The 15,878-nt window shown below is 31.9% G+C and overlaps 1 protein-coding gene across 1 annotated transcript in view; it reads left to right on the top strand.

Annotated features, from left to right (window-relative positions):
* The window catches only part of LOC145691582 (uncharacterized), a 56,726-nt gene that overhangs the window by 13,733 nt on the left and 27,115 nt on the right, over window positions 1-15,878 (top strand). The window contains exons 5-11 of the mRNA XM_081766988.1: window positions 1,340-1,366; window positions 6,276-6,308; window positions 9,559-9,582; window positions 10,138-10,161; window positions 13,307-13,330; window positions 13,904-13,927; window positions 14,560-14,583. Of these exons, the coding sequence (XP_081623114.1) occupies window positions 1,340-1,366; window positions 6,276-6,308; window positions 9,559-9,582; window positions 10,138-10,161; window positions 13,307-13,330; window positions 13,904-13,927; window positions 14,560-14,583 (180 nt within the window). The remainder of the gene's footprint in view (window positions 1-1,339; window positions 1,367-6,275; window positions 6,309-9,558; window positions 9,583-10,137; window positions 10,162-13,306; window positions 13,331-13,903; window positions 13,928-14,559; window positions 14,584-15,878) is intronic.

Raw genomic sequence — 15,878 nt, 5'->3', positions numbered from 1 at the left:
ATATAATAATACCTAATATAAATGCACGTCAAGAAATGTTAATCTTAATCACTGACAACATGTCATCCCTCTACTCAAACTAATCTTTGCGGATGCTCCCAACCTTGGACTTAATATACTATTACATATTTAACCTTTTGAACATAAAAGAACGAAAAATAAGGAAATTGTTAATCTTCCTATTTCTTCTTGAGAGAATATGCAACGTATCTTTTCAGTGCCTATTGAATTATGTTCCGAAGACAATGGGTGTTTGGTAATTTAAGTGCAGGAATTCTCAAATACGTAAAAAGCAACAACTTAATTATGTAATCAATTCCCTTTACTGAGTGATCTTAATTTAGTAAGGAATATATAAAAAACTTATAACTCGCTAAAATACAGTTTACAAATTACAGCTCCTTACTAACTTAAAACAAATATGCCTTAACGTTACTTATATAATGCATTTAAACATTAAAGTAAAGAGAATGAATATAATATTCTTGATACGTCAAAAATTTCTTATTACTACGTTTCCCATACATATATTTTGGTATACTTTTTAGTCATTCAACAAATATTAACCCCTTCACATATGATTTCTTTCGGAATTTTTTTGCAATGCTGTAAACATCTATGCCTCTTCTGACGCTTACTTAAACTAACAGATGCTCACAAAGCACAGGAAACCTGTAATCTTCTGCCCTCTATTGACATCAAGCGGGATACAGCTACTCAAACACCGGAACGCGTGACAACGCGTCAAAATACGAAAGTGAAAAGTGGAAAGAAAAGCGCGCCAAAATATGGCAAGGGGTTAATGATCGATATGCCGCGACTAGACTATTAGTTACTATTTAAACTACTACTACTAAGTCACAGTTACTATTTAAACATTCTAGCATAATTCGGTCATGATTGCGTACTTGGAGGATATTAAAATCAGTTGATGCAACAACTTTCTATACCATTTAACAAAAATGTAATGCTCATCAAAATAAAAACTATAATTATAGAATAGCAAGGGAATTCGTTTAGTTGTAAAATGATGAACATTTTGTTTAAATGAGTGCTACGACTAATACAGCTTAAAAGTTAAAGTGTTTAAAATAGTATTATATTACTTCTATAAAAGTTTCAAACAGAATTGTAAACGACTAGCTCAGTCCATTTTAATTAGAATGACGGAATAAGTTTAAATGTATGAAGATACAGTTTAAACTTTCTAACGTGTTGTACTTTGTCTGATTTTTTTCACTGATGTTCTCTGCTGATTTCTTTGATTGAACCTGTGTTGTGCATCACTTATACCGTGCTTAAATTGGTTATATAATTAGGTTTCATTCATATCTTCCAGGCTATGAACCACAATACCCTGAACAAGGTAATTTTAAGTATTATTTTTTTACTTCTTAGAATTGTCGGAACCATTATACAGCAGATATTAATATTTGAAATTAGAAAGAAAAAATGAAATATATAATTTATTCTGTTGTTTTAGCAAGGGTCTCTAAATTAGCTACCATTACGAATTTGCCAAAGGTGTGGTTAGTAGATTCAAACCGTCGTTAAAATAAAAAAAACTGGAACGCAATATCGTCCTAATAGAAAAAGTGTTGCTGAATTAGTGATGTTATACGAAAGTCATTACCTGTGTCGGTGTTCTGAATTTTTATGTGTGGGACAACACCCAAAATTTACGAGAATGAAAATAATAATTTTGAAAAGTTTAGCTTGTTGTTAGCCTTCAGACATAAATAACTTAGAATATCTGTATGACCGAACTAGTGAAAGAGTGGATTAAATAACTAAAGCAAGTTTAATTGACACGTTAATCGTACATGTGTTGGTCGTCGTGAAAATGAAGCAAATGGCCAACGAAAACAAAATTTTAAAACTTTAAATATTGCTTATAAAAATGGAACTTAAATTCAGTTTAAGTTAAATTGATAAACAAATTCTGAAAATGAGTGGTTAGCCTTTTAGGACGATTTTGCAAACCTTTACATAAAGACGTAAGAAAACACTAAAAGTATTGAATTGAATTGAATTGAAAAAGGCTTTATTCAAGCGGGCGAGGTTCAGCATATTTCTGCTCTACCACCTAACCTTTGTCAAGGAAGTACATTGAGTTATACAAAAAACATACAATCAATTGAGTCAAAAGATACGGTTATATACAACAAAAATACAGGTATACAGTAACATAAGAAAAAATAAAAGAAAAAAGTTGTGTTTTTAACAAAACACACAGACGCACAAGTAGGACAAGTGAAAAAAGAAAAAAGCATACAAATACAAACATGGAAACAAACACATACCAATCAATAACATAGGGAGAAAGTAAGTTATGATTGTGATTCACAATGCAGGTAGGAGGGTGATGAAATATTTTTAGAATGCATGATTATTTAATAAAGAATATGTACCAAATAAAGTGTGATTTCATTTACGTGGTTCAAGTGATAGAATACAAATCATGGGTACCTGAACTAAAATTTTGTTGGATGTGTAAATATTTTTTTTAACTTTTTCTTGAAATAATTAAATGTTTTAGCTTCTTTTACTACATTTGGTAGATCATTCCATGACCTTGGTACTAATACTGAAAATGCCACAGTGGTTTGCTTGAGTCTATGGTGTGGAATATCAAACATGTTTCTTTTGCCTGTTAAGCGAGTGTGAATAGTTGACCTAGCAGTGAGTTTGTTGTATAAATACGTGGGACATGTTGTTTTAAGAATTTTATAAATGAGAGAACAATAATGCAAATAGGGTAAAAGGGTGCATGGCATATATTTCGTCATTTCGTGATGTTGTGTTATACCTCTTGGACATACCATAGATTTATTTTCTATATATATCCAGTATGGCTAACATGATCCGTTCAACATGTTAACAAAGAAATCAATAATACTTTTCATTCAACTGTATCAGAAAAGCTGAAACCAGTCCCATAAAGAAATTTATACCAAACAAAGAACAAACTATCCAATATGTAACCTCTAAGAAAGGAGTCTTTTGAGAACTTATAAGTAAAAACATAAAATGTGAATGTTAGAAATTATGAAGTAGGTTTCGTAGGTATACTGAAAGCCAGTCCTAGAGACGAATCTAAGATGAGTCTAAGCAAAGGAATGTTGGATGGATTAATACTCGAAGGAGAAAGGTGTTCCTACGAACTTGTCATACCGTTGGAGATGCCGTGCATGCTGAATTTCCAAAGTTGTTATACAATCATGTTTGGCAGTTTCAGGTACTCTGCTACTCTTCCCTTAGAAATACTTAATTTATTCTTCCTACTAAACTCCTTCATCTCGAAAATGATTGTTTTCATTTTACATGGTCCACAAAGTAAAACATAATATTTAAATGCTAAACCCTAAGTTAAATAATACCAGCTCAATTTTGGTTTCCCAAATATATTTTCTACTTTAATTTCCTCTTAAATGTCAGTAAACAAGTTTTGACATTAAATCAAACGAAGTTAATTCTGGCATGACGCAGGAATCGAAACTTGAATCTCTGTTATTGTGTAATTTGCTAATGATCTGCCAACAGTAATAAACTGTTTTAAGTGTTTGCAGACGATATGAGGTTCTATAAAGAAATAAAAACTCATAATGATACTTTAAGTTTGCAAGAGAATACTCAATTGGTAGAAATCAAACACATTAGAGCTGGTGTCCGCCCACAACATTCAACTGGTGCACGCACGTCAACAAATTTATCTCCCATTAAATTTGTTCATCCTTTTAGTGACCCTTACGATCTCATAGTGGGAGAGCGCCATTGTGTTGACAAATCCGGGAAAACGTACAATCATCGGATATTTTAGCTGGCAGTATTTTTGCCTGTAACCGCACCCGGTTCGGCAGTTGAAATTTCTTGAATCAAAGTATAAGAAATTATTCGTGTTACTTATATACTTGCAACACAATAATTATTTCTCCGTCGTTCATTTTGGAGCAATCTGTCCTTTTGTATTGTCAGAAGACCAATAATGCATGCTCTGATTATTAAACTCTCATTTACGTAGAATTGAGCTTCATTTAAATTGAATAATATATACGCAACAGCTTCCGAGCCTAGCACTGATACCTCGATATCCCTTTCACCAAATTTGTATTGGCGATAAGAATTGTCTTCGAATAGATATTGCTGCTTTTGCAACTTATACTGATATTACTTTTACTCGTGCAGCATCCTGTGCACTGAAGTAAGAATCATACCACATTGCACTCATAGAACACGTGCACTCCATTGGGGTGATTTCGGGAAAGAGCCAGCAATGCCGTACCTGTTGCTTCGCCTATGGCTGTCCGCTACAAACCTTTAGTACGACTTGTCAAATTAACTTGGAATTAAGTTAATTATAACTGTGATAATGGAACACGTAACACAACGTAAGGTTGTGAATACCGCTTACTGAAATCAGCAGCCTTTGCATCGACTGCTTTTCTGCCTCATGGTGTCAATATCTAAATGCGTTCGTTCAATATCTAAATGTTAAAGGCTCTTTTGGACAACTGCAAAAAACGTAAACGTAAATTTGGTTGCCAGTAATCTTTAAAAACAATAATTGTTTGAAATTTGACTGCATATTTGACATCCTGAGAAAATGTTAGCACATATTCGTATATGTAGTACATAAATATTTAAATAAAACATATATATGAAGCAAACACGAATCGAGTAGAAACATAAATTTATTTCATTGGATATACCTACTTTAAAGTTGTGTTAAACAAAATAAGTGTAGACTTACCTGATTTCTTTTATTTATAAAATACATGAATTGAACTTCGTTTTTTAAATTTCCAAGTACTTGTGTCATATTGGTTGCACAATTTTAAGATATGTTATTGGACAATGCAAAATATTGTTTTAATAAATTTCCCAGGGTTATTACTTGTTACTGATTTGTTTTCAAAGTTAACTTTGAATCATTTTCTTACATAATCCATAAAGGAATCCTTAGACAATTAGAAACACTCCAGTTTGAAGCTAGCTTCGGTGTTCAGGTAGTGTTATACTAATCTTGTCCTGGGTGATATAGTGGATAACATTGGAAGAATAACCTGGGCACGAGGGCTATAATTGATTATCATTGAAAATGACAAGAAGATAATAGATGAAATTTTACCTCTATCCATTTTTGTCTTGATTATTATGCCTCAATCTAGTTTTCTTCTATACATGTGTTATCTTTTGTGCATATATATCAGTCTAAATTTCACATATATATTCATTTTGCACCTGTATATTAGTCTAAATTTTTGCATGTTGTGATGCACAGTCTACTCCCAAAATGTGTCCAATATTATTACGGTCATGGTCTCAGCTTTTCAGCTAAAAAACAAAGTCTAAAACAAGGTTTTACTATTTTTCCATAATAGATGTTTGGTTGTAAGTGTGCTTCTATTATTTACTCATACATTTAATTCTACATCTAAGTGTCTTCAATTTGCTTTTAATGTGACCTGTTTCTATATATTTTGTATAGACTTAAGTATGTATGTATTTAATGCTTCAATAATTGATTTTCTTTTTAAAATTGACTTCACTAATTCTATGGTGGTTCTTTTTTCCATTTTATTTGTTTCCTTTTTCAAATTGAACAATTCTAGTAGATGTTGTATACAAAATGGATATTTTGTATTGCGACCAAAGCTGTTGGAAAATTAAACATGTATTATATGTTCTATCCATTTGACTCTTACTTTTCGTAAATGTGAAAAATTATTAAGTAGCGATGTATTTACAAAAAAAAAAAAAAAAAGATTCCAGATTTTTTTCACAAACTGGTGTATCCACTGCCGTTTAATAATGCTCCTTTAACCAATCTATTGGGAAATTTACCAATTAGTTGAAACAAAATCACTATTTTGGAATCAAGTTCTTTACACGAGTAGATTAAACTTATTAATAACTATAAAATGTTTTTTTCCAAATTGAATTTCTTTATCATCGAGCCAGTGCGTAATAGTAGATAATGTTCGTTAGAGACTTCTAATATTTTCCATAATACCTCAATATGATCAACTAAGAACTAGGCACTTCTATTTGAAGACCAGTGGATTTGGAACTCTAAGGTTTTTACTCAATTAGAGAGTAATGTATAAGATCTTTTTTCTAAATTTCAGTGTGACTAAGCGGCAGACTAAGATTTAATTATCATATGTAATTAGATGTAGAAAGTAACTGATTTCCATAACCACATAACAAAAAAATAAGTTTATAACTCTGAATGTTCTGAACTGTTTGTTTACAGCCATTTCCCTTTTTTTCAGAAATAGATCCTCTTCACTCTTTGGAAAATCCTGGTATGTTCAAAAGATTATGGAAGCCTAAATTATACTTATTATTAGAACTGATAGGTGTTATATCATTCTTATAGTGACATGATAACATAAGGCATTATATTGCTTTTAATGTAAAAGTTTTATGATGTTAGACATTCAAAGTAATGAAAGAAGCAAAGTAGTGCGTTAGATTTTTCTGTTTCGACTTCTCTTGTAAAGTTATGTATCCAACTTATTTTCACTCCTTGATTAGTGTTTATTAATATCTTCACAGTCAAATAAACAATCTGATTTTCAGATTTTATTCTGCTTTATTACCTTTCGTGTTTAATAATTTCCCATAAATTTTTACACAATTACTAACCATACAATATATGCAAAAAATACTTAATTTTGAATGGAACATACTTTGTGTTTCCATTATTTCAGTTTTGTATTTGATTCGATTGATTTGAATAAAAATATTAAGTATTGTTATTTTTTCTAGAGCTTGACACAGGTATAGAATACATAAATAACCTAGCAGAATAACACAAACGAAATCCATTGAGACACAATAGCTGCTAGAACTCTAAATCTGATGAATAGCTTGACTTCATATATATTATAGTAACATCATGATGTGTTAGTGAAGTGCCGTTTGAAGTAAAAACTAATTTTTATTGATAGGTCAAATAGCCTCTAGACACACCATTAAGATGTCGAGGTGTTACAAGGCGTTTAGGAAAATTGATTATCTCGTAAATTTACTATATGTGCAAATTATTTCAGACATCTTTCAAATTCAATAACGAGTTATAAAACGATATGTATCGCCTACAAACTAAACAAGGATACAGAATGGTCAGTTTTCTTTATCCGAGATAGTTCCATTTGATTTGAATGTGCCATATGTATTTTGCAGACGTGGAAATATATATGACGCAAAATAAAATTATTTTCGCACATTATTATATTTATGTTTTTAAACTTGCTTATTGTTGTGTAACAGACGAATTTGGTTTTTATAATACACAAATACTAGTACGCCAGAAGTAAATATTTTATTAAGAATAATAATTTCATTCTTTTTCTTGGAAAAATAAATCCATCGCGAGATTTGCCACCTTCGGTGAGCGGCAATTTGTATACAACCAGAGAATGTTACCTAGGTATATCAATTACTTTAATCTGTTTCTTAAATATTCAACGAATTTCGGCATGGAAAAAAGTAATATTTGGTATAAATAAAATATTTGAGATCTACGTCCACGGTTAAGCCGGTTAGGTAAAGGAGACTGTGATGATGAGTAATCAATGAAATAGTGGAATGAAGGAAGTGGGAGGAAACAAGAGAACCCCGAGAAAACCCACGCACGCGGTGTTTCTCCACCAGCAAGTGCAATTGGCGGGGGCTTGGATCGAACCCGGTACCCCAAGCACCAGAGGTGAACGCTCTACCACTGAGCCACCGCGCCCCCAAGTAATATTTGCAGTATATTAATATACTGAGCATTTTAATTACTATATATATATATATATATATATATATATATATATATATATATATATATATATAGTTATAGATATAGATAGATAGATAGATAGATATATAATCGAGAATAGATGCAAAAAGAAACTTTTTAATATATCTTTCGTCTTGTCTCATATTTAAAATTCAATCAAATCACCTTTCCACTCTGCGCAAAAATAGAGTACATAAATAACTGATAAGAATATTAGGACTGTAGATTGTGGAAAACGTGGCATCCTTTTCTGATTTGAAAATTTAATATTCACAGCCTCGCACCATCGAAGTAAATATCTTCACTTCAGTACAATTGGAAACCTAAAATAATGTGAGGTTAGGTATGATAATGGTATCGTAATTTTGTAGTTGTTAGAATTTGGTAAATATAACCGTAATGCTCAAATTAGTTTTTTACTTTTCTCGAGAGTTTACACACCCCTCCCTCCTCTCTCTCTCTCTCTGTTACTCGTTTACTGTATTCAACCCAGATTTGCTACGGCAAATCACGATTCCATCCGTACCTACATTTTATTGCAAACCGAAGCTGAGAAAAGAACGATAGACGAAACATAGATACCGTAGAAAATATAACTAAGTGTAGATGATTAACTGAAGCACAGATATTAGAGAATAAAAATTATCCTATGATACAAATCACGAAACGTGATTAAACTGTGCAAAAAAGTATAATGATACTGAATATGATTCACACAAATTAAAAGAACATGAAAGGATTATAAGTGAACAAACAACTTTTACTGAATATCTTTTAGGATTGTTTCAACCTCTCTTAACTGATTTTTATTTATTTTCTTTTAATGAAAGGTGGCTAGGTTGCTCAATCAATAAATTAAGGTTTCACTTACTCACAATTAGTCTTCGACCGATCACTTGGCTCACTGCTGGCGTCGAATCCAGACTGGTTGCAAACGAGGTCCGCAAAAGAGTTCCTATACTGGAGCCGAGATAGTTTCAGAAGTGCGTCGGTTAATCCCAAGAATCTGCTATAACTTTCTGCTGGTGGTGCTCAACAACTGTCCATGCCGACGTAATTCTTGTTTACAATTTGACAACTTGGAACCCACTTGCTTCATTAGACCAAGAGCTTCGCTACAATAGTAAAATAAAGTTCAAATATGGCTCACTTTTGTATAATTATAAAATCACTTCTAATACTCAACCCCAAAAAGAAGAGGGTAGCCGAGTTTCGATAATACAAGCGCGCGAATTAACTTAAGTAACACATCCAGCTAACGTTAGAGGGTGGCGGACTTGCTGGGGTCGTGCGTCCTCGCAGACACTGACACGACTGGAGTTTACCTTACTGAAACACAACTTACATATTATTAGTTTTCTTCAGGAGCAGGGTCATCGACCAATCAGCAATGAATTACCACAGTACGTAGGTGAAAATGCAAACGTCCCCAATGTTAGGGAGAAGAAAAACAGTCTCCAAGCATGTTACTACTAAGTTAACAGAGTCCCTGTTTCTCTACCATATATGGTTGTAAAATCTAAGTGAGGCTTACCAACACAAATGTGCAAAATACCAAGCTGATGAAAAAATTATACGAGACTGTTCCTTTATATGCGAGGCTTGGTGTAAAGTTTAGAATTTAAAAAGAAAGCTATCTTCGGGTCGATGACAATAATTAGATATATGGTGTAAAATATTGTAAGGTTGACGAAAGATGTAGTCGAATCATTAAAATGATCATCATTAAAACGATTAAGTATTTTTCGTTTATTTCGCAATTTCAGAGTATGGTATGCCAAGCCCACCAGGTAAGTTAATCTACTTGCTTCTTTATATCTAACAATGAACACCAATCCTGCTATATAACACGAAACAATGGATTGTCTCTAAAATATTATATCCAAATACTTAAATTTTCTTTGTTCAGCGAGGGTAGTTTGTCAGTAGTAAATAATCAACTCCTTCCTTCATACTATATCTTCATTAAGAACTTGCAGTCACAGCAGTTACCTCGGGAGCAGTGTGCATTATACCAGAATGACCCAGCATTCTAAAGCTGGGTAGTTGGTATTAATGCAAGATCATATGCAGCCAGTATATAATCAATATCAATATGATATGTAATTTAGTGCTTAGAAACTATTATATTAATGAATTAATGTGGACGATTGCATTACCAAGTTGCATGAAAATATAACATAACATATTTGTGAAATAATAACGTTTCGTAATTTGATTATGATTATGATTGATTTATGATAAATAGGATTATGATTGATATTTTTCATCATGCTTTGTATTGAGCATCTGACAACATCAATTTTATAATAATTAAGTATTTTTTCTTTATTTCGCAATTTCAGATTATGCACAACCGTACCCATCAGGTAAGTTAATGTTATTGCTAGTTTATATGTAATGATGTAAACCCATCCCGCTATATGTGTAAAAATAATGCTTTAAACATAAGAATGGATCAATATCTGATATGCCTTTTATATCGTCTTAGAAAAAAAATCCGAAGTAAATATAATTGTCTTTTCTGAATATATTCAACATATTAACACTATCGTTTTAAAGAAGCAGAAAATTACTATACCACTAACTATTACTTTTAGAAGTACAGGTTAAGGTATCTGAATGTTCATGGTAAACCCAACATTGGGAGACTACCGATAAAGGAAGAATAAGCAATGAACTTAGTAAAAATGGAGGACTACAGTTAAACTTCCAAGAGATTACCAAGAACTATTACATTTCCGAGGAAAGAGTCTGCCATCACCTACAACACTCAGAGAAGGGGCACAAGATATCACTTTGTCATTAGTCAATATTGAACAAGGAATGACATCCTCTTTTCCGTTCCAGTCTTGGCATCGGAACACATCAGTACTGCTCACGACTGGCGAAAAAAGGACAGAAAATGATTCTAAGAAAGGCATTAGTTACTCTCACGTTATACTGTGTTCCACAACTCAAACTTTCTTGTATCAACACGGAAAATATAAATTGTTCCTGGTGGATTGGTCGTCAGTGGTAAATTAGAGTCTCGTTAAATTCAGGTCACACCTTCACTACCTACGTGTATTTATCAGATCATGCTTTCTTATCCATTACTTAAAATATTCAAGTAAATATTTTACACATTTTACGCAGAATATTCGTGACCAACAGAAATGAATAATCATTTACTATATACGTATCACAACATTTGAACTGTATACATGTTAAACTCCTTTCACGCTTGTTGTACAATAACGGCTGCTTTCTGATTTTACTGAATAACCTAAAATGATTAAGCACCAAATAAACATTTTTGCATATGAACAGTGGGATTGTATTTGCGTAATATGTCGAAACCCGTCACATCAGGTGAAGTTTTTCTAATGTTTATTCGCGATAAACTACATTGTATTGTGGTTAAATCTTTTATCATGTGATTGTTATCCTAACTGTTTTGCAAAATTTTATTCTGTATCTTATTACAAGTTTTTTTCTTTTTTTTATATAAGAAGCTTTCCACCTCTTGTCATTTGATTTGATAAGTCGTACACAGAAAGAAAACAGAATGAGACAGAGAGAAACGGTAAATTCAGAGATAAAATGGTGAGAATATTAATCTAAACTAATACACGCAGGTTGTGTACATAGAGCAATCACAAATTAATATATCTAAATCTTCACTATCATTCCATAGTAAAAGCCCACATGTATTCGAAATAGAAATACTGAATATAGAAATAGAAATAGAGTAAATAACATAAATCAAATGTAAGGTGAAGTTTCGCAACTCTTCTACGTTTCTAAAGAAACAGTGAGACTTGAACTGCAACACTTTGAGGAGCTGAGCATGTGGATAAAACGATTATAGCACATTACAATTTGGCGGCCACTACAAAGAAACAACGAATTTCGGCCATGTGAATCGATGTAGTCTCTCCAGGGCAATTCTCCCGTGATGCTAATTTGTTCCAGTGCAACCCTTCAAAGTATACATTGGTTATCACTACGTAATTCCTCGCTGCAAACTCCATGACCATCTCTGCACACACGTAATCTCATTTTCTGGATCTCATTCTCTGGTGAGCTAGCTTCCTAGTGGTGCACTAAAAGTGACTACCAAAAGACATTCACCCTGTACTCGGAACCTGTCCAATAGACTAGCATGTATTATGGCAGTAGGTGGAAGCTTTCTTAACTAAGAGTGTTCACGATAATGTAAAATCTTAAGTGACATGGACAATCGTAGGTATTGTTCAATAATTTAGCTCGGAGACACAGTACCACCAAAATTCTTCACGGACTACCAGTGTGATCAACGAAAACCTTTGTAGGATTTTTTTCGGGAATGAGGCAGTTCTGGAGCGCACCAACACCTATTTCCTTGCGTTAAAGATTGACGAGTTTTTGGTATGTACACAGCGATAAAACGTTAGAAACAAGTGCTATATACTAAATGAATTTTCGACTAGACGTATCCCTTGGTATCATAATAGGAATATATTTCTTTTTGGAATTTAACGTAGAGTAAAATGTTCTATTCGTATCGTGTAATACACTTGAAATAAATTAATATTTTAGAAAAGAAAAGGCAATTCCTAATTGGTCTATTCTGTGAGTTTTGCATTGTTTTCGTACAAATTGAAAAACTTCCACGTAGTGTTTGTCCGTTTTCCGAATTAGTTAATCACAACAACACGCACAAAAGAGTTTCGTGGATGAAAATCTCTCTTAACGCTACGTAGAGGTATCTTAAACTTTTGAGCATATACGTAAAATATTTTCTATTCTTTGTCATTCATCCATGACTTATTGTACGTTAAATTCGTTTAGTAAAGATGTTTACATACATACTTTGACAATATAAAGTGTGGTAACAAAAAGTTAACATAACCTATTAAGTTTGGAGAATTGGAATTTGAGATATTAAATGTGGGTATATAATAAAAAAGAATGCTTTAGCTCCAAAATTGAGAAACTTTAAGATTTGATATAATCATTGATAAGTAAAATATTTTACTGAACAGTGATTTAGTTTTCTAAAAGAAACATATTTTAAGTCGCATTGTTTTCAATTTGTTAGCTAATTGGTTTTCAAATTGTACCCTTGATGCTACTTTCATATGTTAAATTATCATACATATAATATACATTGATAAAAGGGATATCTCGAAAATTTTTATACTAATAATCTCAACAAATATAAAATTGGTAAATATGTAACGCAAATACATAACAACTATATGTAATAATTAAAACAATATTTCGAAGAAAAGGAAAATTAATTCAGATCGTGTGACTTTTCAATATACCTAGGTAACTTAAGGCCTTGAAAGTGTCATATTATTACATTTTAAGAAGTTAACTTAAAACATAAAATACAGAATCATCTTAAATAAAATATAACATAACAATTTCGTGAACTCGTAACGTATCATATCAGGATTCTGCTTGACATTGTGCATTATGTTGACCATATGAGATAATCCTCATAAAATGATTAAGTAATTCTCGTTTATTTCGCCATTTCAGAGTATGAAGTGCCAAGCCCGCCAGGTAAGTTAATTTAATTCTTTGTTTATAACTAACAATGAACAGAAACCGTACTATATAAAACGAAACAATGGATTGTCTCCAAAATATTAAATCCAAATACTGAAAATTTTCTTTGTTCAGGAAAGGTAGTTCGTCAGTAGTAAATTAAAAACTCCTTCTTTCCAGCTACATCTTCTTTAAGAGCTTGCAGTCAGAGCAGTTACATCGGGCGCAGTATGTATGGAGCCAGAAGGACCTAGGTTTTTAAATCGTCATAATAGATATTAATGTAAGATCATATGCAGCAAGAAGAATCGCAAATATTAATCAGTAATTTGGCTAGAAGTTACTTTGAATATATAGTCAATATCAATATGATATGTGACTTAGGGCTTAGAAATTACTATATAATTGAATTAAAATGGAACATTGCATGATCAAGTTGAATGAAAATATAACATAACAGAATTTATGAACTAATCATTTCGCAATTTGGTTAATAAATAGGATTTGGTTTAATATTTTCTATATTAAACATCTGACAACATCAAGGTTAGAACTATTCAGATTCTTTTCTTTCTTTCGCAATTTCAGATTATGCACAGCCGTACCCACCAGGTAAGTTAATTTTATTGTTCGTCATTTCAGAGTAACAAGTGCCAAACCCACCAGGTAAGTTAATTTAATTCATTGTTTATAACTAACGATGAACAGCAACCGTACTATATAAAACGAAACAATGGATTGTCTCCAAAATATTACATCCAAATACTGAAAATTTTCTTTGTTCAGGAAGGGTAGTTCGTCAGTAATAAATTACCAACTCCTTCCTTCCAGCTATATCTTCCTTAAGAGATTGCAGTCACAGCAGTTACATCGGGCGCAGTATGTATGAAGCCAGAAGGACTTAGGTTTTTAAATCGGCATAATAGATATTAATGTAAGATCATATGCAGCAAGAAGAATCACAAATATTAATCAGTAATTTGGCTAGAAGTTACTTTGAATATATAGTCAATATCATTATGATATGTAACTTAGGGCTTAGAAACTATTATATAAGTGAATTGAAATGGAACATTGCATGATCAAGTTGAATGAAAATATAACAGATTTTGTGAACTAATCATTTCGCAATTTGGTTAATAAATAAGATTTTGTTTAATATTTTTCGTCATGCTTTATATTAAACATCTGACAACATCAAGGTTAAAAATATTAAGTATTTTTTCTTTCTTTCGCAATTTCAGATTATGCACAGCCGTACCCACCAGGTAAGTTAATTTTATTGTTCGCCATTTCAGAGTAAGAAGTGCCAAGCCCACCAGGTAAGTTAATTTAATTCCTTGTTTATAACTAACAATGAACAGCAACCGTACTATATAAAACGAAACAATGGATGGTTTCCAAAATACTATATCCAAATTCTGAAAATTTTCTTTGTTCAGGAAGGGTAGTTCCTCAGTAGTAAATTAACAACTCCTTCCTTCCAGCTACATCTTCTTTAAGAGCTTGCAGTCAGAGCAGTTACATCGGGCGCAGTATGTATGGAGCCAGAAGGACCTAGGTTTTTAAATCGGCATAATAGATATTAATGTAATATCATATGCAACAAGAAGAATCGCAAATTTTAATCAGTAATTTGGCTAGAAGTTATTTTTAATATATACTCAATATCAATATGATATGTAACTTAGGGCTTAGGAACTATTACGTAAGTGAATTAAAATGGAACATGTAACGCCCCCTTCCACCTAGCCTCGTCTAATCGAATTCACATGGAGAGTTTACAACAAAAAAAACAATAATTAAACAAACTGTCAATATGAACTCAGATCACAAAGCCTGGCAGAGAGGGCTTGGGAGAGGAGAATCGAGCAGTTTCGCGTAATCAACTATGCTAGTATTAGCTGGAATTGCAGATCCAATATTTCTAGTTGGAAAAGGAAACACACTAAACATAAACTTAAAGAACATGTACAACAGTGTTTCAAGTTTTAAGATAACAACTTTATTTCCAATATAAGGAGGTGTATATGAACTAAAACGTTTGAATAGCTTATATACACTCGTTTGAAATGTGCAATAAACAACTATTCTAATAATAATTATCTGATGATTAAATTGATTAAATCTCAAAAAATTTCAATTAAAACTTTACTAGTTGATTCTTATCTTCTTTAAATTTACTTTCAATTATATTTCCAACAGTATCTCCAATCAATAATTACTAATTCTCTTCAAATCTTGACTTTAACAGTTAATAATCTCTCAACGACTTTTACGACCATTAACTACTCATTGATAAATTTCTTCAAACATGAATAATATTTCTGAACTAAAATTTTACAATATTTTTTGATCTTAATTAGTTAATTTATCAAATTAATAGCAGTCAAATTAATATCTGAATCAAAATCTTAACTTTCAAGCTTATGACAACTTCGAGAAAAAATTTATATATTTCTTTCGAGAAAATAATATCTAAATACGCTCTCCTTCTGACATATGGCTAACAGCTGAAAAAGAAATACTTAATTTAAACGAAATATCGGATCCGCAGGTGGTT

This window comes from Thermobia domestica, chromosome 8 (assembly GCF_964235325.1).
Source record: "Thermobia domestica chromosome 8, izTheDome1.hap1.1, whole genome shotgun sequence".
Taxonomy (NCBI): domain Eukaryota; kingdom Metazoa; phylum Arthropoda; class Insecta; order Zygentoma; family Lepismatidae; genus Thermobia; species Thermobia domestica.
The sequence above is the reverse complement of the archived record's forward strand: the minus strand, read 5'-3'. Positions and strand labels throughout refer to the sequence as shown.